The following is a 23,850-nucleotide window of genomic DNA, read 5'->3' as shown; positions in this document are numbered from 1 at the left end:
CTCTCCAAAAATAATTGCATCAGGCTGCCTTGACTTGGAAACCACAATGCCATCTGCATAGTGCAGCAAGAATTTGGTTTTCTGTGTTTAATTTTCTTCATTGGAAAACATGAGAGATCTTAAAAATGTAAATGATTGTGGCATTTAATCTTTACTTGGGGGTCTGAAGACTTACTGAAAACATGAAGTGATTTTATAAAAACTTTGTAGCAGAATTGTTGAAACAAAATTGAGAATTCTAGATACTTGATATTGGGGGAGTGGTGGGAGCTGTAACAATTATCCAGGTAGTATTTGAAGTGGGACCTGCCAGTATTGCTTGGTTGGCTCTTTACCTAGCGCGTTCATGTCTGCCAGAGGAAGGTTCTGTTTGAAGCGGGTTCAGGAAAGCACGTTCTTCAGAAAATTCTGACTGCTTTTGAGGTCAGAGCTTCTTGAGAATCCACCCTTCCTAGTACATATCCGCCTTCACAGCCCACACTGAAACCGTCTGCGCTTCGTTTCTAAATGGAAACTGGTTTCCAAAGGAGCAGTTGACTTCTGTGGACTGCTTATGTCTGCTTTGGGTTTGTCTCTGTTTACAAGTAGAGATGAAGCTTCATGCAGGAGGGCATTGAGTCAGGACCAGAAAAATGCAGGATTGTTGTCTATGCCAGAACTTCGGCAGGGAAGACTGTCTGGGTAACCATTGGATGTTGAAAGTAGGCGCTGAGGTGTAAATAGTCTCTGGTTATAGACTTGCAGTGACATTACTATCAAAACAGTCAGTGTAGGTGTGTCCTTCCTGGACGTATTTGAGTTTCACTGAAAGCTAGTTAAACCCAGGCTCATCGGAATCTATGCCTAATGCTTCCTTAGGAAACTATGCAAAATGCACACTTGATCCAAATGTTTAATTGGGTTTAAGTAAAGTTGCTTTGATTATTTTTATCATCCAGGAAGATGTGATCAGCTCTCGTGGCATGTATTGTAAATAAGAGGTATGTTGTATATACAGCACAAGGGCACAGCTGGGCCTTTCATTGTGCTCTTTCTTGTACCTGATTCGTTTGAGCAACATTTTTAGTTTCTGTCTAAACTTCTGAGTTTTCCCAGACTTCAGAGATCAGCCAGTGCTGCTTTGATGTGCTGGAGTATTTTCATTCCTAAAAAAATACAGTGCAAGTTGCTCTGTCTCTACACGAAATTGCACCAAATATTGTGCATTATGAATGAAGCCTTTAGTAGTAAACTTACCAACTCCCCCCCCCACCCAGGAATGGCTCGTGTTTTCTTAATTAGCTTCCCCTTCTCCAGTACCTTGGCAACTAAATGAAGACAAGGAGTGTCTGTGGTTAGACAGTTTGCCCAGCTTACATAGACTTGATGCTTATTTTGATGAAAGGAAACTTAATTTGGAAGGCAAGATGTTTTGACAGTTCCATGCAACAGGAAACCCAAAAGCTGAAACTTGTCTTGCTTCCTTGCATTATTACAGGATATTAATCATATGGGCCTTACTATTTTTTTGAAACACTAATTCCTTTGTACCTGTAGGTAGCACTATTTATCTACTGGTTTTACGGTGCAATTTCAGCTGTTCTTTTGACCTGTAAAGCTAAAATTGCTGGAAGAAGCGTCTACCAAAGAAACTATGACTTAGCAAATACTCTTCAAAATTATTTGCGGTTTAGATGGGCGGGGGAACTCGGACTCTGTTTTGAACAGGAGCAGAGAGCCGATAAGGTGGTGTTCCCTGGGGACAAGGAGTTCTGGGACTGGCTGACTCCTTAGTTCTTCAGCACTTGGGTTAACCTTTCAGATACACTGCAAACCCTTCTCTTTACTAGGCTTTGGGGGAGAAAGACCAGGGCAGCATCATGAAGCAGCAGCTTTTTTGTTAAAACATTTGTGTAAAATGTTCTTGTGTGTAAGAAAATTATATAAATTCAATGTTCTCATTTGCAGGTATGTGGTTTCTACATAAGAGGCGTATATGTAATTTAAAGCACCTTTTACGGTATTCTAGGAGATGAGATGGTTTTTGTTTAGGAGTTACTAAGTTACAATTAACTCTGTTTAGACTTGATTTCTTGCAGTACTTTAATCACTGCATGGTGAATCTGCCTGAAAAAAAAAATTAGGAAGGATAGTTATTCATGTGTCAAATACTGCAATGATGAAATTCAGTTGGTGTGTTGTGGGCTTTTTTTGTTGGGATTTTTTTTTTTTTTTTTTTAATTCTAGTGAGGAATTCTTGCTTGCCAGAACTAGCTTTACCATTGAGCTACCATGTATTTGGAGATTTCTTTCCATTCCCATTTAAAAATGCTGTGAGAACACTGAGGACATGGTATAGCAAAATCCATGAGCTTTCTAGATCAGGTTTCAGTGGAGCAACAAAGGATAGTAATTACAGTCTTTTTTTAAATACTCAGTTGTTGTGTTTTTTTTTTCCTGAAATCTTGATTCTGGTAGGTTTGGGTTTTTTTAAATAATAAATCAACCACTCTTCCCAAAATTGTTCTCCTGTCGCCAGGCCTCTACAGTGCTTAATGTACTGTATTTGCCTTCTGTGTGTTTCATGCCACTGGTTCACATTCTGCCTTGCAATTGCAAACCTCAAACCATCTCACACTGGTGCAACACATATAAAACCAGTGTTTGATGGAAGTAAATAGGATTTGGATTATTGTGCTTATATTCAGAACAACAACAGGGAAGTTTAGATGCTGTTGTTTTGAATGTGTGTGATGTTGATAAAATTGCTCCATTTCCTCACCTAGTCGTGTGCCTGGGAGTAAGCGTAGGGGGAGAGAGATGGAATATTTGCTGCCAGCGCAGCTGCTGTCATTGCCTCAAGTCAGGGTTGTGGGGGTTTTTTACAAGTTAAATTCTTGCTTCACTTTCTTATTCTGGTGCATCTGAAATATTTTTCGCTGTGCTGTTTCGCGTTGCTCTTTCCACGGATGTCTCCGGGAGTCTCCCAGAAGCCTTCGACAAAGCGCAGCCACCCCCGCCTCGGGGGAGCGTCACCCCCTCCCTCAGGTGCCTCCCCCGGCTGGCTGCGCTTCTTCGCTGAACGTAATTCAAAAGATAATTGGGTATTTATTTTATTTTCAGCAGAGGAGTTGGGCGGGAAAACAGCTGGACGCAGCCTGACCGGTGCCTTCGCTCCGAAGGCAAAGTCTGCTTTAAAACTTCTCCCTGCCTGCCGAGGGGCTCCGGGAGCCGCAGCTCGGCGCTTTGCGGGAATTAGGGGGGTCCTGGCCTCGGCTGGGCGTGCGCCGCGCTCCCGGTTCCCAGGGCCGGGGCGGAACTCGGCGCGGTGCGGCCCGGCCCGGCCCGGTCCGTCAAGCGGCCGCCGCGGCCTCTGGCGCCTCGCGTTCCCCGGGAAACCGGCCTCCGCGCGTGCGCGCGGGCGGGAGCGCGCGCCCCCCCCTCCCCTCACCCCCTCCTCCCCTCCTCCCCTCCCCTCCGGGCCGTGCGCGGCCGCTGAGGGGAGCGGGCGGGGCGGCCGAGGGGCGGCTATGGTGGCGGCGCCCAGCTCCCCGCCTGCGACTTCGGCCCAGCCATGTGGTGCCTGCACTGCAGCGCGGAGAGGACCCAGTCGCTGCTGGAGCTGGAGCTTGACAGCTGGTAAGCCCAGCCCGAGGGGCGCGGGGCGGGGGCGTCCCCGGGCGTCCCGCTCGGCGGGGCCCCCGTCCTGTCACACAAAGGGCTCCGTTCCGCCGTTGCCGGCCTCGCCGGTCGCGTTGCGGGAAGCTGTAGGCGGGGGGAGCGGCGGCCCGGAGCCACTGCCAGCTGCGGGGGGCCCGGCTGGCGGTCGGGGATCCCGCTTTGCGGGGTGCAGGGGGGTGAACGCGGGCGGCCGCGGCTTGGCGGTGCTCGGGAGCCGAGGGCCCGGGACGGGGAGCGGGAAGAACTGCGGTGCCGCCGGTCCCGTAGGAACAAAAGTTTGAAACCCCAAGCGTTTAAGCGTAGTACAGACGCGGGCCCGTCCGCCCGCTGCCGGTAGCCGGTGGCAGGCGGGGCCGTTACGCGGCCGGCAGCGCGCGCGGCCGCCGGGACACCTGTGCGTGCGCGGGGCGGGTGCGGTGCGGGGCGGTCACGTGCCGTGTCACGGCGGCGGGTCCTGCCGCGGGCTCTCCTGTCACCCACCGGGGGCACCTGGCCCTGGAGCTGTCAGCCTGGGAAGCTGTCCCGACCGCACGGGCGCTGCGTAGGTACATGATCCTTTGCGACTCGTGCCCTCAGCGAAAAAAAAAATAAAAAATTAAGTTCAAAGGCCTTTAAAGTGGGGGTACCGATTAACTGACGGCAGATAAACAGAAAATGGGAGTCGTCACCTTCATACATACCGTCTCTATTGTTACGATGTTGTTTACTGCTAAAATAACATGCATCACATTACAAAATGCAGCATTCTGTTACATGAACCTTTTGAAAACTAGAAGTACAAACCAGTTGGTCTTGTGCAGTATCGCGTGTAGATTATGATAGACTAAAAGAGTTGTTCCGGTAAGTGGGCTTGCTAAGTAAGTTTGTCTCCAATGCGTGTGAAAGTTTAGTCCACCGAGCAATTAAGTGAAATTCTGAGCTGATTGACTCTTAAAGAGATAATCAATTTAAATCAAGCTAGGCAGTATCTTAAATTGGATGTGTGCATGTGTTTAAATTGGATGTGTGCATGTGTGGAAAAATATAAAAGGAGGAAATTCAGCGTAACTACGTATGAATGCAACAGTGTCTTTTCTGGAAAATAAAGGAAAAATGTTTTTTGATTAAGAAAAACTTTTTATAGTACAGTTTAGTCACACATTTAATAATGCTTAAGCCCATTTTTATGCTTAAGGAAAATAATAAAGTTGAGCTTGCAAGTTCCCTGTGTGGAATTTGGAATGTTTGTGTATGCGAGTTACATTGGATGGCTTGCTTCAAAATGAAATTTGTAGATGTTAGTTTGGTGACAGATTTGCCTCTATTCACACAGTTACGTTCTGCTATTCAGTCATTGTTTCAGACTGTTTTTCCTCCATTTGCACATTGCTATGCACTTCCTTTCAGTTAAACTTGATTATTCTGCCTGGTGTGTTAAAAGAGGAATTGCTGAGTACTTAGTTTGGATGGTTTCATGTATCTGTGTCTATTCTTGTGGCAGATATCCTTCATATAAACACAGAATTAATTACATCTATCTGGCCTTTGGGAGAACTTAAGCCATGCTGAATACAATGACCCATTTCCCATTTTACTTCCACTTTTGTACCAGATTTGTTTTGTTGTAGCAATGTCCTGTTCTAGTTCCTGAAATGGCAGATATCGAGAGTACTGTTATATAGTAGTCAGCTGGGTTTTTTCTCTTAGTTAAATAGGTGCTCAGTGTTGGGATTTCATGTGCGAAGTCCTCTATTATCAATTTTTTTTTCTTATTTCTGCTAATCTGAAATAATTCATTATCATCAAAGATATTAACTGTAGTACAAGATCTGGAGCTAACCTGTGAAAATTATAGCACTCAGTGTATCAACAGTGTTTGGTTGTTTCTTCGCCCCCTTAGAATATTCGGGGTGCAGTTAACTGCAGTTAATAATCTGGTGCTGTTAATAAAAAACTTGCAATTCAGTTATGTAGAATAATTTGCAACTTGTAGGTAAGGAAGCCCAATAATTCAGTTTTTTACTTAAAAAGTACAGATACCAAGTTGAACAGTAACTGACTTGTTCTTGTTACAAATCTGTATTGGAAGGTTGCTGGGAGTTTACACAGTGAGTTACTACTGGGCAAGTGGACTTCTTTGCTCGAGACGGTTCCCTCACTTCCAGTTGGCAGCATGTTCCCCTTGAGAACTGGGACATGATTTCTTAGGATAGACAGCCCCTGTGGCCTTCCATGGTTTTTCTCACCCTGTGACCATTTCGTATTTGCAGAATGCAAATTCTCTCAAGAGAATTGCTTTTCTATTCATGTGGCCATAGAAAGTATTCTTCCAAATGTTGACTTTTCATGAGAATCACTTCCATCACTTGGAGGCTGGGATTATTTCATGCCTTTGAGGATCTAGAGGTTAGCTGCTAGGACTTCAGTGAAATAACTACTTTGAAGCAACAGTTTATTTTTATACTGGTCACGTTTTCTCTGAAGTGTAAAGATGACAATTCAGAGATCAAATTTTCTGAAGAGGAAGATCTCATAACTGTGTAGCTGATTAGTACACTTATGTGATTACTCTAATTATGCCTGCAAACTGTGTTTGCCCTGAAGGCCAATATGAAGTAGCTGTGAATTATAAAAGCTGGCCTAAAAGTAGCCAGTCCTCTGTTGATGGATGCAGGGTGTCATCCTGAACCAAAACCAATGCTTGTGGAGATGCTACCTGCAGGTATTTAACATCTCGTCACAAACTGCAGTTGTGCTTCTTGATGTTTAACACCATGATACTCAGACTTCAGGTGTCTTTAGCAGAACATGGTAAAACAAGAGTGCGAGAAGTGAGAGACTGCTTTCCTAGTAAAACTTTTCCTTTTGCTTACTGCTTGGTGTCCCAATTGAAATTCAAGACACTGCATTGCCTTAACTTTATAGCCTCAGCTGTGTGGCGCTCAATGAGTAAAACTAGATCTAGCCTGATACCAGACCAGCTATACTTTGGAAATATTCATGCCATAAAGATGTCCTGGAAATCATCCAGTAGACCTTCATAGAATCTCAAGATCCAAACTAATGCACTCTCTTTGTTGTAAACCCATGCAGCTTGCAGTTTCTGCATGATTCTGACAGGTGCAGGGAAATTGTTCAAGTTACTGTATTTTTTAATTTTGCATTTTTTTTCAAAAAAAAAACCTGTGAAGGGCCACAATTTGAAGGGGAAGAACCCACTTTGTTGCTCTGACCATTATGATACATGGATATAGATCAGCTGGGTGGCTGTACCTATTGTGCCTCTTCATTGCAAGGATTTACCATAATTTATGAAGGATGTTAAGGATGCAATTTTCTTGCTCTTGCAGCATTTACATAGTACTTTTTCTGTCAGAATTGATGGTGATTTTATCATTAATTTCAGAGCCAGGCATATTTTAATCACAGTAGCTGTCAATCAATTACTGCTTTTTAAGTTTATTTAATGACAGAACTGCAGGAGACCTCAAAAACTGTAATCAAGATGGAGCCCTGATTGCTCTATTTGTTACATTAAATGTATGAGGATGACCCTTAACCCAGACACTGCCTGATCAACGGAACAACTGGAATTATGAAGAGGTGAATCATGGGTTTGGGGAGAAAGTGTGCTCGTGTGATGTTTTCGTTAACTGTGCTTTGTTTAGATGTCATTGATATTTAAACAGAGTATGGGCCATAAGCCAAATTCATAATCCCAAGTTTGCTTCTATATTTCTGTTGTCTGAGAAGGCTGAGTAGTTATAATAGCAGAATCAGGCCCTGAATTTGGAAGCGTATTTTTAGCATCCTGCATATTTTCATTTTATGTCAGAGTTTGTGTAAATACAGATTTTGTTTAATTCATACATCTTTGTTATGCAAAAATAGTTACTGAATGCAGGCTTTATTAGCAAGACTTATTAACACATAAACAGTTTAGTTACATAGCCCTTCTTGTGTCTTTCAGGAATTTGTTTGAATTTTATTTGGAGGAAGGATGATTCTAGTTAGGATACAGACAGAGATGGCAACTTTACTGCACTGCTGTGATTTGACTCCAGGTTTCCAGAGAAGAACAGATGCTGCTTTAATCCACTGTAGCACAAAGCCTTAGTATTATGTTAAAGGGGACTGCAAATTTAGCTAAATAAATCTTCTTTTGCTTCCTTTCAATAGACAAAAGACTAGAAACATTTTCATGAAATTATTGTTAAGATGCCTTTAATAAAAATAAAGTAAAAAAGCCAAGCTTTGGTATGATAAAAAAAAAATCAAACCCTTTTTTCCCTGTGAGAGAAAAGCAGAAAATTAGAATGAAGGACTCAATAGCCTGTAATACAGGAAATTGATGTAGTATATCTGTTAATCAGATTCTTTCAGTAGTTCAGTGTCATCCGAGTTAAACTCATGCTTAAAAACAAAGGACCCAATTCCCCATTGCCTTATGTTGTGCAAGCACAACAAAATGCAGCAGTTGTGATTTGGCTTCCTTTTACAGAAATGCCTACATACAGGAAAGGGCACTAAAACAAGTTTAGGGTTCTTTTTCTGCTGGGTACTTGCATTGTTGAGTCCAAAAAAATTCAGTTGCCCCTAAAATTCACCAGATTTACAAGGATGGATGTGTCATGAGTTTAAATGTTTTGGTAAGAACAGAGCAAAAAAGCCCTTAACTTCCTTCTGTTTGTTGATATATACATGGCCTTTCAGGTCATCTTTATGCAGTATGAAGGAAGCAAGGATGCAAACCTGATGGATTTCTGTTGCAGGTTATATTTGCAGCCAGTCCTAAAACTGCACTACAGGAAAGTTGACAATTTGACTTTAAATTAGTGTCCACTCCCCACCTTTACAGAAGAAAGGACCAAACACCATTTCAGATCCTGTGGAAGGTGAAATACATCAGTGGCTATGGGCACTGTAGCTTCGACAGCTGCACTGTATGTAACTTGAGTCTAGTGTATTTCTTTTAGAGTAGCCTACAGCCGTAACGATTATAGTTGTGATCCTTTCAGTTTTCATGAGTCAAGTCAAGGGTAGGCCATGTCAGTATTTGCACAGAACTCCAAGGATAAATCTTCGGGAAGGAATGGATTGTTTAGTTGGAAGCACTCTTGCCTTTAAAGATAATACTGAAGGACAGGGTTTCCCTCATTCTTTGTGGAGGTTGTGCTGTGGAAGTCATCATTCAAGTGAGATGGAGAGTAGTGTTCCTAATCTAGCTGCAGTTCCCAGGGGTCTGGCAGTACATAGAACAGAACAGGCCTGCATAAACCCCTCACTTTCTGGACGTGGTTCAGGTTCATAGCAGTTTTTTCTCTCAATCTAACTTCCCTCTGCACTTTCAATTGGTAATAAAAGTTACCTTTATTTTTCTTTCTTACGTGGTTCTGCTTTATTGTAATGTGGAGTGAAACAGCTGTTGAATTTCCATTCTAGAGATGTCTGGGGTGATTCTCATACTTTGAGGTTAACATTTCACAGGGTGTTGGATGGTAAATAATATTTTCAGCTGTTCGGAGATCCTTGAAAGAAAAACAGTTCATTATTGTTGTTTATGTAGACTTTTCTTACATTTTATTCTGTGAACCTTGTTTAGAAGATACCAGTGATGTGGACCATTTAGTAGAAACTGGTTTCAAGGAGGAGCTGATTGTAATGCTGCAGGTTCTGTGAGAATGGGACTTTACATCTAATAGTTTCCTATTAATAGTAGTAGTTAATGCTTTTGTGAAATTGGGAGAGAACAGAGGATTGGCCAGCCTTAATGGGAATTGTCCCAAATGGTGGCAATCTGTTGCAAACATGGATTCTTTTTTTGTTATTAAAATGTGATTGAGATGTTTGTGATTAGGTTAACCTGGAAGAAAAGAAATATTTCAGGTTTTCCAGTGCAGAGTGATACACAAGATTGTTTCTGACTGTCTTTTGGTTGACATTTTTGAAATATATCTTTGCACAGTATTTTGTTTTCAGTTCACAATATTGTGACTCTTGTGTTCAGGAACTGGACTTGTCTTTTCCTGAAAGACCGTTTTCCATTGTGGAAAGTTCAATGAACTAAGCTGTGGTAAAGTGCCTAGACATTCTAACAGTGATCCAAGTTCTGTATTTCAGACCTGATGTTCTTTTGTGGTTGGCCAGCCCCACGTGCAGCCCCCTGCTAAGGCAAGCTGCATCAGCAGAAGTCAGTGCAGATTGTTGATGCTTCTGGGAGCAGGAGTTGCAGAGGCGTACCAGACGTCTGTGTGCTGCATCGAAATGAAGCTGCTATATGCGGCAGTAAAACCTAACAGTTACTTTCATTGTGTGTATGCGCAGTAAATACTCTGTTTTTAGGTACTGATTGGGATAGGTGATAAAATTATTTAGAACATAAAACTTAAAATTTGCTAATAGTTAAGTTTTGTAAGGAGAAAGTTCTCGCCTGATAATAAGCTTTGAAATAGCATGTATAGGTTTCCAAGGTAGAAATTGCTACCTGTGTTACTTTTTTATTGTGATCAGTGAGGTGGCTCAGAAGTCCTGCTGAAAGCCTACATTTAATTCCTCACTAACAGAGAAAGAACTATGAAATATATGGACTCAGCATAATGGAGAGGAAACGTAAAAGGAAGGAAGTTTGTAAATAAGAAAAAGCATCTGTCAGCTCTTTAAATGATTTAGAGGTTGTAAGCAATCTTCTGAGGTCTCATTTTTTGTAAGATTGAAGATTTACACGTAGCAAGACGCAGAATATCTTTCTGAGTATGTCTGCAAGTATCTTCTGTATTCAAAGGCTTTGCCTTGAACCTAAGTAACTTCTAAAACATTTTCTTTGCTACCAATCTCTGTACTTCAAACCAGATCTCTTGCCATTTTGTTTCCTTAAACACTGTGTTCTGTACACTTTGATATAAACCTTAGGTGTGATGCAGGGTATAAAAATCTCACTTTTATGAGGATGCCTGTGTTTAAGGACTGGTTAGCAGTGATTCTGTTCAGTAAGTTGCAAAACAGACCTCTCTCGGTGTGTGCAGAATGCTTAGGGCCACTTCCCATTCTCACTAACTTGGTAGCAACACTCCACACTTCACTGGAAGTAGGAACAGGGGTTCTATGTGCTCATCCATTTTCTTTCCTACCTGGAGAAAGTTTCCCATGCCTGTTTGCATTTATATTGAAATTACGTTGCTCTCCCATAGAGAAAACTAGTAGGGTTTCTTTGACTTTTGGTGGTTGTTTTTTTTTAGACTTGGCATGACATAGTTGGCAGTCAAAATGCAGGGTTTGTGCAGTGTTTAAAATTGAGTGGTGCTTCTACATTGTATATACTTCTATGTTCAGTTAGATTAGTAAAAGGTCTTTCTTTGATCAGACTTTTTGGATTGGCTTTTTAAAATATGTTGCTCTAAAACCTTATAAAGTTTATCTGTAACTTCAGAAAGGAGTCAAACACTAGAATTGAACAGTCCTTTTCTTTCTGATTTTAGAAGTGGGAGAACTTCAGCCAACTATTTCTTAAGTCTAAGTGAGAGAGCAAAGTTTCTCACATTTATCAGTGACATTGTTTTAAAGCCCACCTCATTAGATAATAATGATATATTATTAACTAATTGAAATTCAATCCCTTAGTTGTTTTAAATAGGTCTTTTTGTATAATATTTGTTTGCTACTTAAGTGAAAATATGGCCTAAGCAAATACAGCTGTGATGTGAATTTACCCATTATAATGTCCCATACAGAAAGATGGCTTTGTTGTCATTTCTGCTGTGTGGGCTCTCTGTGTGCTCTTTGGTTTATGATGATTCTTAATTTCCCTCTGCCCAGGCACACAGATACACTTGAAGGGAAAAGCTGGCCTGCCCAAAAGTTGTTCCTAGCTCTATACTGCATCTTCTTTGTAATAATTTGAGATAGATGAGGGGCCCAAAACATTAACATGAGTCAAATGATAGGCTTTATCAAGTATATTTGATCTAAGATGAGAGGATAGTTTTGTTCAAAGTATGGACTTTCAATGCCTGAAACATTTATTTACTCAGTAAACAAGATTTCATTGAGGATCTTTAAACTAATTCATGTTTATAAGATGTGGAGTTATTATATGAGAGGAGAAAGAGGAGCATTATCCACCAAGACCTGAACAGGGAGAGGAAACTAGTATTTAGTTTACTACAGAACCTAACTGCCAGCAAGCTGGTTTCTCAGCACTGTTGTTCTGTGTCACCTCTTCCTCTGGTGGGCTTGGCACAACAGCTGAAGCCACGACAGAGGCAAAATAGAAGGACGGCTGGTACACGACACCGAGGATTTTTGCATTATCGCAAATGCTGCTTCAGCTGTGCATGCAAATCAGTTTTTTCTCAGCTGCAGAAACTAAATCTTCATTTTTAAAATTAGCGTTGCATAAAGGTCATGGCATGATATAAACAGTAGAATGTGTATTAATATCTTACTATCTTAAATACATGCCATGTGTAGATATGATAAGTAAGAGGATTCTGGTTGCTAAGTGGTGTATCTGAATAAATAATAAATTGTCGAGGTCAAATTCTACCCCAGCTGCATTGGGAGACTCCACAGATTTCTGAAGCTTATCCTGTTGTGTAAGAGTTTACATAGCAGGAACAGGACAAAGTCTGCAGTGGTAGGTAAACCTTCACAGATCACAGATTTTGTTAAATGGTCAGATACTGCAGTTACACTTAAAAATTTTTAGCTTCATCTGTATAATAAGCTTAGCATCCATGACATTTTCTGATCTTGGTGTGTTTTGGGCTGACATATCAAGAGGAGGAGCTTATCATAAAAAACCCTCTAAAAGTTTTGAAAATTGGGCTGATAAATTTGAGAACTCTTCCTTGAGCCAGAAGCCTCAAATTATTACCATAGTGATCCATTTTTGAAAGAGGTTGAAGTATGGAATACGGTCATTGCTGAATCAACATATGCTGGGTGATGATTAACACAGATTAGCAGAGAACGTAATGTCTGTCTGTGCCTGAGATAGTCTAACATTTGTAAGCTGTAGTCAAGTTGTGTCGATGCTGTCAGTCTCCTTTGTTACTTTCCAGCTGCTAAATAATGAAAATAAAACACAGCTTTGCCTTCAGCAGGTAGGGTTCGTAAGGTGCTAAATGGGTGAGGGTGGGTTGGTTGGTCGGTTTGACCCTTCTGTAGTAAATACCTGTGTCTTGTAGCCAATATGCTGCCACTGTTTGACTTAGACAAAGGTGATACGCGAGGTGTTTAACCTTTCTTCTCCTCCTTGGAAGCTGAAGATAAGCTCAAGTAAGCTCTTTTCAAATGAATATTCTTAGTTCTTAAATCTATTATATAGGTCGTTCCCTAAAATGGAGAAGTTGGGTAGATTTTTGTTTACTTGTCTTGTCTTGCTGGTGTGCATCTCCATTTCAGAAGAGACGGTGCATTAACTCCTACATTCTGTTTTGGCATGGAGAAAATAATTTTTCATCTTTCTTCCCCTGCTCTCTGCTACTACTAATGGCATATAAGACTGGGTCAAAATGCACTTTAAAAAAAAAAAAATTAATGCCTATTATGGCGTTATTTAGTGAGAATTAAAATCTTGGTAGTATCTGAATGAGTAGATGTTGGGGTGTTTCTGTAATTTTGAATCCAGGGCTTAGAGCAGAGAGGGAATGAAGGTTTGCAGTGCACATGGTGGTGCTTGTCTGTGGGGCTTTGGTCGCTCTTGTCAATGGTTGTCAGACTGTTTCAACTTAAGCTGGCTGTTACTGGCGGTCTTATTGCACAGAACATTACAGTATGAAGTGGTTGCTTTGTTAGTGTTCGCTTCTGAGACACATGCAAATTTTGTCTGGATATTTCTTGCAATGATTTTTAACTTCAGTAAGATGAATTACCTGGGACATTACTTTGATGTGCATTCAAAGGTTTTGTTGGTTTCTAACAGAAACAGCTGAATTGAGAGTGCATTCTAAGTAAAAAACATTGGTCAATATCTGGATCAAAGCTTTTGCCAATGCCTGTGAATACTGTTGTCCATCATAATGGCTTTGAACTTTTGACAGTGTATATTTGAAGGTAGATTGGTTTGTTAATGCTATTGCATTTATTGAATTTGGGGATTTGTATAAGTTCTTAATATGATTGACTTTTGTTTACTAGACAGCACAAAACAGACACGTCAATAAGAACTAGATTCTAATCTGTTGCAAACTGTACTGAAAATATATTTCTGCTCAAATGTTCTCACTCTATTGGGGAATATTTTAAGAGCTGGGGAAAAATGCTAGAAAGATAGCTTGTATGAACTACGTATGTCTAATTTTGCATTTTAAGTAACTAACTTTTTGTGGAGAGTAATTTGAGATAATACAGTGCATACATCAGAGCTTTAATGAAATACAGCTCCTAGTTTATAGCAGAAAGCACCACCGGCACTGAAATGTAAGCCAGCTTTGAAGCTGTGGGGTGTACCTTTATGTCAAATGAATGCTTATGTTCGGATTACCTTGTGTATGGGGAGTCATAGTTTTAGTTAGCAGTGTTATGCTGGCAATTGTCACAAGATTTCACGTTCAAATGAGGACTTTGTTTCACGTGTAAAGACAGAGTTATATGCAAGAAATTAACTTTTGTAGAGGTTCGTTCCTGTGTGGAATGCCTAGATTTTTGCCATTTAAATGGGGTTTTTTTCAGGCTTTATGTTGGAAGTGTCTGACCACACCAGCTGCTCCAGCAGCTGCCATCATGCTTCTCTCTGTTACTCAGAGTTAGTGCCATGGGAGACTTCTGGTCTGCATTCTTTGAGCAAGGTAGAGAATTTGGATCTATTTCAAGTGGCTATCTATAATTAGGAGTTTAAAGATTCAAACTCTGATCATAACTCCCAATCTTAAAAAGAGATAGTTGGTGTAAAACGGATGCATAGCAGTTCTTCCTTCCTGGGCATTTGAGCCTATTTATATAGGATATTTATGTAAATAAAGGCAGAAGTTTTACTGGGAATCATGTTTATGAAATGAGGTTTTAATACAAAAAGCTTTGCTCTTTGGTTTGTGTTTAAATTAATCTCACGAATCATATGGCAGAGTCCCTAGATATCTAGATAGTTCAGCTGTAGATACCATGTTAATGTTTATGGACAGGAAAGTTTGGGACAAAGGAAGAAAATAAGCTTGCAGAATTGTTCTATCTGTAGATAGGACTTAAAGGGAACCAGGTTTTCGTATGTTTTTCCTGAAGGGGGGAATAAATGGCATGGATTCAGGAAGAAGCAGGCAAGGCAGAGAAGGGATCAATTTGACTGAAGAATTTCATGAACTACTTGTGCAAATGCTTCACTGTTGCAAAAAATAAAATAAACTTGTAAATCCTTCATTAAGTTCAACTTGAATTCCAGTTATGCAGAAAACCTGGAGTTTTGACTGCTGTCTCTGGCAAGTGATACTCCACCACAGCCATGCTTCAAAAACTGCCTGCTTCCTAAAGACCAGAGCACTTGTAGTGTCGTGGCAAAGCTGAGTGGTTTTATCATTGTCATGCTGACTAGAATTTTAAGTTGGCCATGTTTTTCTTACTGTATTCATATTACTTGTGCATACTTTCCACAATTTAGAAGGAATTTATTCTGTGTACCTTTGAACTTTTGGGGATCTAAAATGCTATGGAAAAATCTTTATGATGCAGCAGCACAAAGTGATTATATTGTCATACTTCTCTTTATGTCCAAAACAAATTTTTTACAGGATGAATATAATGCTGATTGGTTCTCATGCATGTACCATCCAGTTGTTAGGGCCTGTTTTCAATTTCATGTCTTTGTATTACACTGTTGAAAGTCCATTCTAAATGAATGATGAAAATAACTAGTGATTTCAGAGAATGTTCACTGGTAAAATAATTTCTCAAGTATTCACACTGTTTAGCTGGGAGGGTCTTTTGGTTCTATTTTAAAATATTGCATGCAGTTTTGGTTTGGCATTTACATTATTTAGAAGCATGTTGAATTCCTTTTTTGTGTTTAGTTCCAAGCTAAATCTGCAACATACTGGTTTGAACATTTGGATGATTTCTGTAAGCATATGTTCTCATTATCTTTGTATTTTAGTCCTACAAATGTACTGGGACACTTTACTACTTCCAAACTGTGAGGTTTCTGGGGTGAGTGGGAATACTGAATAATTCCTTGCATCTGATGTTGTTACATACTTCCTCTTTATATGCATGTAGTTTTGAAGATAAGGTACTGGGCCTCAGTAAAAAGGCAATTTTTGCATTTCTGGTTATCATCTCTCCTTCGTAGTATAGCCTGTCTAAGAAGTAAATGCTTGTGCCTGTGGATCCAAACATGCAGTTTCTCTGATGATTTTGCAATTACTGTCAGTGGAATAAAGTCTATACTTACAGAAAAAGTGTGGAGTTTGCTCTTCACTGCAATTTAGGTCTTGAGTACTCTTTCCAGTATTCATTTTGAGCTCAAATATTGACATTTTCTTGCTTTTCAAAATTTTGTCTTTATTGTGCTCATTTTTGGTTTTGCTAAGATAATAGTTAGGCAAGATTTGAAGGAAAAGGAAGGTGTAAATATAAAAAAAAGAAAAATAAATCAAGGAATAACAGTAGGTATTCAAAGAACCTGAATAATACATTGTTTTAAAATGTAATGGTGGTTTTAGTGTACTGCTTACTAAGTACAGCCTTTGTGATCAGAAATAATAACTGAAGGTGTAAAATGAGAGACAGGGGAGAGAAGACTGCCAGGTTTGTGCTGCTAAAATGCCCGGAGAGGAAATGTTTTGTTTTGGTCATGGCTAACCACGCAACTAGGTTTGGTGATTAGATGGAGGGAAGGAGGAGACAGAGCTTTTTCTTATTAGGTAATTCTTGAAATTACTTTAGCACCTGAATAGTGGGAAATAACTATTAAAAAAAAATTGCCTTTTTCTAGCTAGCAACATCATCTCCTTCATGTTTTGTAAGCATGGGTTTATTATATACTACTTTAGTCCAGCGATACAGCCATGTACCGTGCTAGTCAGGTTTGAATTCTAGGCAAATTAGTTAGAAAAGCAGCTTTTGGCAGCCACTGTGTGCACATTGGTGTGAGTCTTTGATTCAGACAGAGCAGTGAGCTTTGATTGTGTCGCTGTTAGAGAGCAATGTGCATCTTAGCTGCACTGCGGGGACGACCCTTATCTCACCGCTCTGCTGATGAAGCCAACAGATCCCACTTGCATGCATGTATGTCACTTCAGCTGATGTATTTTAATTTTAAAGTGTTTGCAGAGTGTGTGACTTAGCCTTCACAGGAAGTCTAGACCCATACACACAAAAAAGAAAAGAAAATGCCTGAATCCATCTATATTTGGTATTTAATACTGGTTTATAGTCATTAGTAAAATTAATCTGATTTTCACCAATAGTTTTATATATCCATTGAGATATGTTAGAAATACTGTACCCGGTCTGTTTCTATTTTTCTGTAAGTCTTTCTTCTTCCCTATTGTTTCTTGATACAGTGGTGTTTTGGTTTGTTGTGGGTTTTTTTTAACACTATTACAAGTTGAGGTTTATGCAGGAAGAAACTTCCAGTGTTAATTTCTGATAAAATTCAGCCCTGATTCAGTCAGGGCTGGCTGCTCTTTAAAAAAGTAATTGAGGTGTACAAAACCCCAAAGATTTTCCATGGCTCTGTGTTAAAGTTTGTTCATGCAAAGTCATATTAATAGTACTGATTATTTTAAAATAATTAATTTCCATTTTCACTCTGTAGCTGCTCCATTTGGTGCTTCTTTGTAAAATACTGGCAAGCAACCTTTTTCTGGCTTGGCACATAATGAACGTCTATTTTCTGCTGAAACAGGAGTGTGATAAAACAATTGGAGTTCATAGAATGAAAGGTTAATTTCAACTGTTTTGCATTCTCCTAATATTACACAATTGGGATATGCAACATACTGCCAGGCTGCCTAGTAATATGCCATCGCATAGTGCAGGGAGATGAACCAAATTTGTCTGCTGCATTATTTTAAACACTGAAATTATCAGTAATTCTACTGAACACATATAGTAGGTGGCAGATGCCTCAAATTAGAGACCTTTATTAAGAAGTTTGGTCTGCTTCCAGTTAGGGCTGTGTCAAGTGTTATATTCTCTATTTTTGCAGTGTATTTAATGTACTTCATTTCTTACGCATCTGCCAAAGACAGTGTGTGCAGGGTGGCTACTGGAATTGAAGTAGTGCTGGAGAGGTGTCATAACTGTTCCCCTTGTCATTGAGGACTTACTCTTAAGTTTTGTTGCAAACCTCGAGCAGAATCCTTGACGTTTTTGTGTGGCTGCATTTTTAATAAGTAGAAGATAAAAACCACCCTTGTGACTGCAGCGGCTGGCTCGTGGTCTGAGTCTGTTTTGAAGCAGAAGTATCCTTTTTAGTGAACACTCTCAAGATAGACATGGGCAGGATGATTCTCAATTCCCTGCTTCCGTACCACGATGTTCTGTGTGCACTTCCTACATAGTGGAGCAATACAGCTTGTCGTCCTTAAAGCCTCACGCAGGTCATATTTGTGGAAATACTCTTCCCCCCCCCCCCCCCCCCCAAGCATATGTAAATTAATAAGAAGTAGAAAGCAAACTGCTTTACTTTGTCAGTGGAGTTTGATTTTTATGAAATAACTCGTGTGAAGCTTCAGCTGCTCTTACAGGACAAGGAGGAGCTGAATGGGAGAAAGCCTTCAAATATACCGTACAGACTGTGCATGCTTGTTTGCTTTAAAGGGCTGTTGTATTGTTGTGCAGGAGGCTACCTGTTGTAAAAGATAATTACTTCCCTGTTTCAAAGGTCAGATGTGATGACAGGGAATAGGCCTGTGAGCAAAATGAGATCAAGCATTACAGTCAGTCAAGGATCATGCTTACGTCTGAAAAAAAAATATGAAAGACTAAAAATAAAGAAATAACCCTTTACTTTAATCAGAGCCTCAGGCAGACCCCCTTCCATTTTTTTTCTGATTAGGCCAGTGCCCTTTTTGTTGATGAAAATTAAAGTGATCCATTGAAGTTATCATTATTAAGATGTCAACATGAAATTATAATCAATGTGGAAGGGTTATTAAATAGTTCACAATTTAAGGGCGAGGAAGGCAGAAAGTCATAGAACCTAAGAAGGGGGAATAGTGATAATGCCTGACTTCCTGTTAAAAACAAATTTACCATGGCTGTATGAAAAGTCCTTACAAAGAAGCTTGTGATGAGCAACCTGTGAGGTACAAAACAGTATGGCCTCATAGTTAGCAGAACAGAGAAATGTATTTCGGTATTTAAAGAGAGAATGTGAAGCAGTTCAGTACCTTACTAATTTCTTTAATGGATACTTCAGAGAGAATGATTTGTTTGTTTTTAATGGGTGGTTACACAGTTTCAGTGTCACTAGCAAAGCTCTGGATAATTTATCATTTTTGAGTTGAAAGCCAGCTGTATCATGGAGGGAAAGGGATTCGTTTCCTGTCAGCTTCCTTTTTGGAAAAAGTAATGAGTGCACACTGAAAATATTTCCAGCTTGGGTAAAGTATGTTTGAAAATACCTTTTGGGCAGAGTCATATTTTGATGGGCAAGGAAAGAGGACTTGCTTCCAGTTTTACATGTTTATAGAAACATTTTGAGAAATCTAAGGGGCCTTTTTCTCCTTTGCTTTAAGAAGTACACGCTGTTCAAGCTAGGAGAGTTTTGCCAGTGTTAATCTTGATCTCTTCTGGCACTGTGGTCCAGTGGAGAACGTTCTATCGGAAATCGCTCTGTACTTTGAAGGGATTGCTGTGGTATGTGTATGCAGCAAAGGTCACAGCATTTCATTGCTGAGTGACAACAGGAGCGCTTCTTTTTTTATGTTCACGTACGTGTAAGTGAAAGCAAAATAAGAAATACGGGGTGTGGTGGGAATGTGGGATTTGACTCTTTTAGAGTTTGGGTGTACCTGTTCCTAAAACAAAAGGTAGTGGAGGTGCTGCAAATGTTTATATTCATGCATGTGTGGAGTGTTTACTAAGTCTTTTGAATGATTAAAAAAGTAAAATTTTGTTTTTCTACCAATGCTCTGTGTACACAGAATAAGGCAGATAGTAAATATTTATGTGAAACATATGAAAAAGATGGAAGAGTGCATGTGCATGCCCTATTGCAATGTGAGAATGCCCTACTGTAAATATAAAACAACTGCAAATTACTATTAGTCATCACTACTTCAGAGTAAACCTTGACTAGGACTCAGTTTTTAAATGTTTCCTGTTGTGTACAAGTCTTAATATAAAAGATTTTTTTCTTTCCTTTATGCCTTAGCAATAACAGCATTCATGTGAAAACAAAGTAGTTTATTTGCCAGATAGCTCCTATTGCATTTTCCCTACCTGAAACTATTTTGCTTTCGTTAGCTAGAAACACCATCCCTTGGGATGCTTTACTACAAAGCATGTCAACAGTGTCCCGTGGGAGCAATCTTTCACTAACAGAGAAACAAATTAGATTTCTCCTGTAGGTACTTTTTCCCAGCTTCAGTTTCTAGAAGCATAGTAGCTCACGAGATCCATTAAGTCCCAAATCTCCATTGAGTAACATGAAAGTAATCCTTTTATGTCAAACTGTAATATAACAGTAGGAAAGTATTGCTTTTATTTGTCAAAGGAAGGAAAGACACAAATAAGCACTTGTCATTTTGAAGTAGAACAACTTGGAGAAGAGCAGTTTTATAAGAAATTATAAGTTTTATTTTACACAGTGGTTGCTGAGTGACTTACTCAGGATGTTATTAGTAATTGCTGTATAAAGTTAAATAACAACAAAATGTGCTGGATGTCTACATAAAATGATACTAAGTAAAACTATGCTATTTGTTGCTGAGGATTTTCCTACAAAATACTCACCTGAGGATTTTCCTGTCTTTTCATTCTGTGTAGTGTTGAGGGTGAAGCTCCAAGCAGTGAAACTGGCACATCTTTAGATAGCCCATCTACTTACCATCAAGGACCTATAACACACAGTTCAGCTATAAGTCCAGACCATTACGATCATTCTGCTTACGGGCTGTATTCTGTCTCCCCTGGACAACAAAGATCTCGAAGGCCGAAACTTCAGCACTCAACATCCATTCTGCGGAAACAAGCAGAGGAAGACGCTATTAAAAGGTCAAGATCACTTTCTGAGAGCTATGAACTCTCTTCAGACCTACAAGATAAGCAGGTATTTGAGCTTTGTTACTTAACTTATGACAACAGCAACATGTCTGTAAGCTGGGAAAAATCTTTTCTAGCATCCCTTCAGCTTTGATGCTGAAAATACCTTTTTTTCCTTTGACCACCTTAGTTTGAAATAGTCCTACATCAGCATTTCTGAGGTTTTTTACTTTTTTTTTTTCTGTGTTGTCATCCCTGTGTACCATACATCTTCTCTGCTTCCTGAAGAAAGGCATAAAAGATAATGTTAACAGTGTTAAAAAAAAAAAGTTCCACTAGGAATTATGATTTCAGGCTTGGGACAAGTACTAGAATGTAATAATGCAAAATATTTTTCTAAGAAAATTAGTCATTTTGAAACCTGGATATCTTTGTTGCTGAAAGAAATTAAGAACTTATTGCAACTGGCACGCTCATATCTGTGTGGTGAATTCAAGGTCTTAATTGGTTTTACTCAACTAGGCAAAACTCCCATGTGCTTTAAAAAGAACTGGATGGAAGCTACACAGATCTTCAAAGCCTTTGTCCCTAAAAAGGCACTTCTGTAAGATGGCCTCTGCCATTCCTTTTAAGATTTATTCTGAATGTAGTCGTATTTGAAAGATGTTTATTGCCATGTAAGTTCAAATTTATAATTTGAAAATGATACTGTAATAGCTTAAGGTAAGCAAATATGCAGGATGTGCTGGATTTCACTGATAGATGCACAGTAGCTGACACAACAGTGTTTGTCGGTTGTGAGTTTGGAGGTTTTTCTGTTGGAGATCTTCCTTGCCACAGAATATTTTGTTTACTGTGAATCATTGTGCTATACTGGAAAGTCACTCCAACTTGTATGTTAACATAGCAACAGTGGAAGCAGGCAAAATTCTGCAGACAGGGAATTGACGTACTCCTGATTTTGGACGACGTATTTGATAGTCCCTGAAATTTATAGGGGCTATGTCTCATGTGCCAGCTGTTTGTTCTGAAATTTCAGGTTGGAGGATCATATAATGTTGTTCCAGAGAGACTTGGAAGAACAGAGCTTGGGCTCTGACTTGAAGCTGATATTTGGGATAGCAAGTATAAGTTTTGCTTAGCCTTTATGATCACCAAATTCTATATTGGAGTGGATACATACCAAATTCCTGATTCCTGATCTGGATTATGCCAGTTTTGTTATTAAATTGGATTGGACCTCCTTGTGAGATCTGAAATGTTACTTCCTTTTCCACCTTTAGCAGTCGTTTTCGCTAGGTGTCTCATAAGGGAGTGATACAGAGTGTAAGGCTTACTGAGGAGGTCTGCTGCACTGCAGGTATTCCACAGAGCCTAATTCCATCTGTCGTTTTAGGCTGGTTTGATAGAGATTGAGCACTGCAGATGTTACATTGTATTTCTTCAGGGAGTCCCACAGAACAAAAAGTGACAATGATACATAAAGGAAGCTTGATACTAAAGAGTTGCTTACTGCTCTTGAAAATCTCTCATTAAAATATCAGAAGATACTGAAAAACAATTTAGGAAAGTGTCCAAGGTTTTACCTAAAGGCAATATTCATTAAGTGTGCATTAAATATGCATTAAAATTTATTAGCAATATTAGACACAAGTCTTATAAATCATCAAGGCAAATTCAAAAATACTTCCAAGTAAAATTCCCACAAAAAATCCTGATTAATTATAATCAATGATGATATTTTCTATGTAAACCTGAAGGACAACAGGTGTTTGCAAGAATAAAGTACATGTAATTTATTTTACAGAATATTAGATTTTGCTTTATTCTTTCACACCAGCTGTGATAGTTGTCTTTTCTTTAGCTGTGACATTTAATTTTGAGAGGAGAACTAAACTGAAAATTCAACATTTGTTTTGAGATTAGTCCAGCAAAATAATCTCTTATGTTTTATTTAAACACACGTGACCTAATGTATGCTATGGATAGAAAGAGCAAATGTGTGGCAGCAGTGGCAGGGTTGTGATAGAAGTTCTTAATTATTTTTTTAAAAATCTTTAGAATGCCTCGTTGACATATGCAAATGTGGGGGTGATATAAACCCCATTGGGGGGTGAAAGGCTAAACAATTTTTTTAAAGACAGACTGTAGACAATTATGCAGAGACTTACAGATTCCAAGCTCAGAGATCAGACACAGCTTTTTGAGCTTAGTTAAAGGGTGTTTCCAGATACAATGAAAAGAACAATTCCTTAGCAGTAATTCTGATCTGAGCCCATGTGGGAAGCTGGCTACCTCAGTTTATGCCAATAACTGTGCATAATACATTTTGCATCTAGAGTTAAAAAATGAAAATTAAAAAAAAAAAAAAATCAATTATTCGTACTTAAAAAAACACCAAGGGGAATGGGAGCTGCTGAACCAGGCAATAGCACTGAAAGAAAGAAATCAACTACTCCCAAATGGTAGACATAATGGACTAGAAAATATTTTTAGTAGCATTTAGTTTCTTCCATAGAAGGGGGATGAATCCCCTCAGCACATCGATATCTGAGCGTAGCAATTATTATAAGATACCTCCAAAGTGTGTGTGTGTGCGGGGGAGCGGCTTGTGCGTGCAACTGCATATAACATAGATAATTAAAACATGGTGTCTAATGAAAAAGGGTACCTGGATTTGCAAGTGAGGAGAAACGACTTTTGAATCATTGGAGTATTATGGAAATTGCATGGACTTATACAAAAATGCTGCCAGAAAAATGGTGGGTTTAATTGTAGTACTAGCCGTATTGCTCTGTCATGGATGTTTTGTGTTTGTGAATAATATGAATGCAGCAAAGACTAATCAGAACAGAAATGAAATGTTGGGGAAAAAATGAAGTAAAACTTGTTATTCACCTTGTTCAGTCATTTTTATTTTTTTTTAAAGAAGCAATGCTTTTCATGTTTTGGAAGGAAAGGTCTGAAATTATCTAATGAGTATTCCAAAAGTATTAACATATCATTTTCACTAGGTTAAAGCAATAGCATTTATAATGTATTTATTTTGCATATTCATTCTGTTAATTG

The 23,850-nt window shown here is 39.4% G+C and overlaps 1 protein-coding gene across 9 annotated transcripts in view; it reads left to right on the top strand.

The window, feature by feature from the left end:
* The window catches only part of IQSEC1 (IQ motif and Sec7 domain ArfGEF 1), a 354,372-nt gene that overhangs the window by 277,357 nt on the left and 53,165 nt on the right, over window positions 1-23,850 (top strand). For 6 of the 9 annotated variants that reach the window (XM_037384103.1, XM_037384102.1, XM_037384100.1 and 3 more), the window contains one exon: window positions 20,566-20,848. In XM_037384103.1, the coding sequence (XP_037240000.1) occupies window positions 20,566-20,848 (283 nt within the window). Of the gene's footprint in view, window positions 1-3,453; window positions 3,619-12,647; window positions 12,741-20,565; window positions 20,849-23,850 lie in introns of those variants that run through there. The other 3 variants (XM_037384106.1, XM_037384104.1, XM_037384107.1) reach the window with 2 other exon arrangements.

Source organism: Falco rusticolus, chromosome 4, assembly GCF_015220075.1.
Source record: "Falco rusticolus isolate bFalRus1 chromosome 4, bFalRus1.pri, whole genome shotgun sequence".
In the NCBI taxonomy this organism is placed as follows: Eukaryota; Metazoa; Chordata; class Aves; order Falconiformes; family Falconidae; genus Falco; species Falco rusticolus.
Note: the sequence above shows the minus strand (reverse complement) of the source record. Positions and strands in the feature narration are given on the sequence as shown.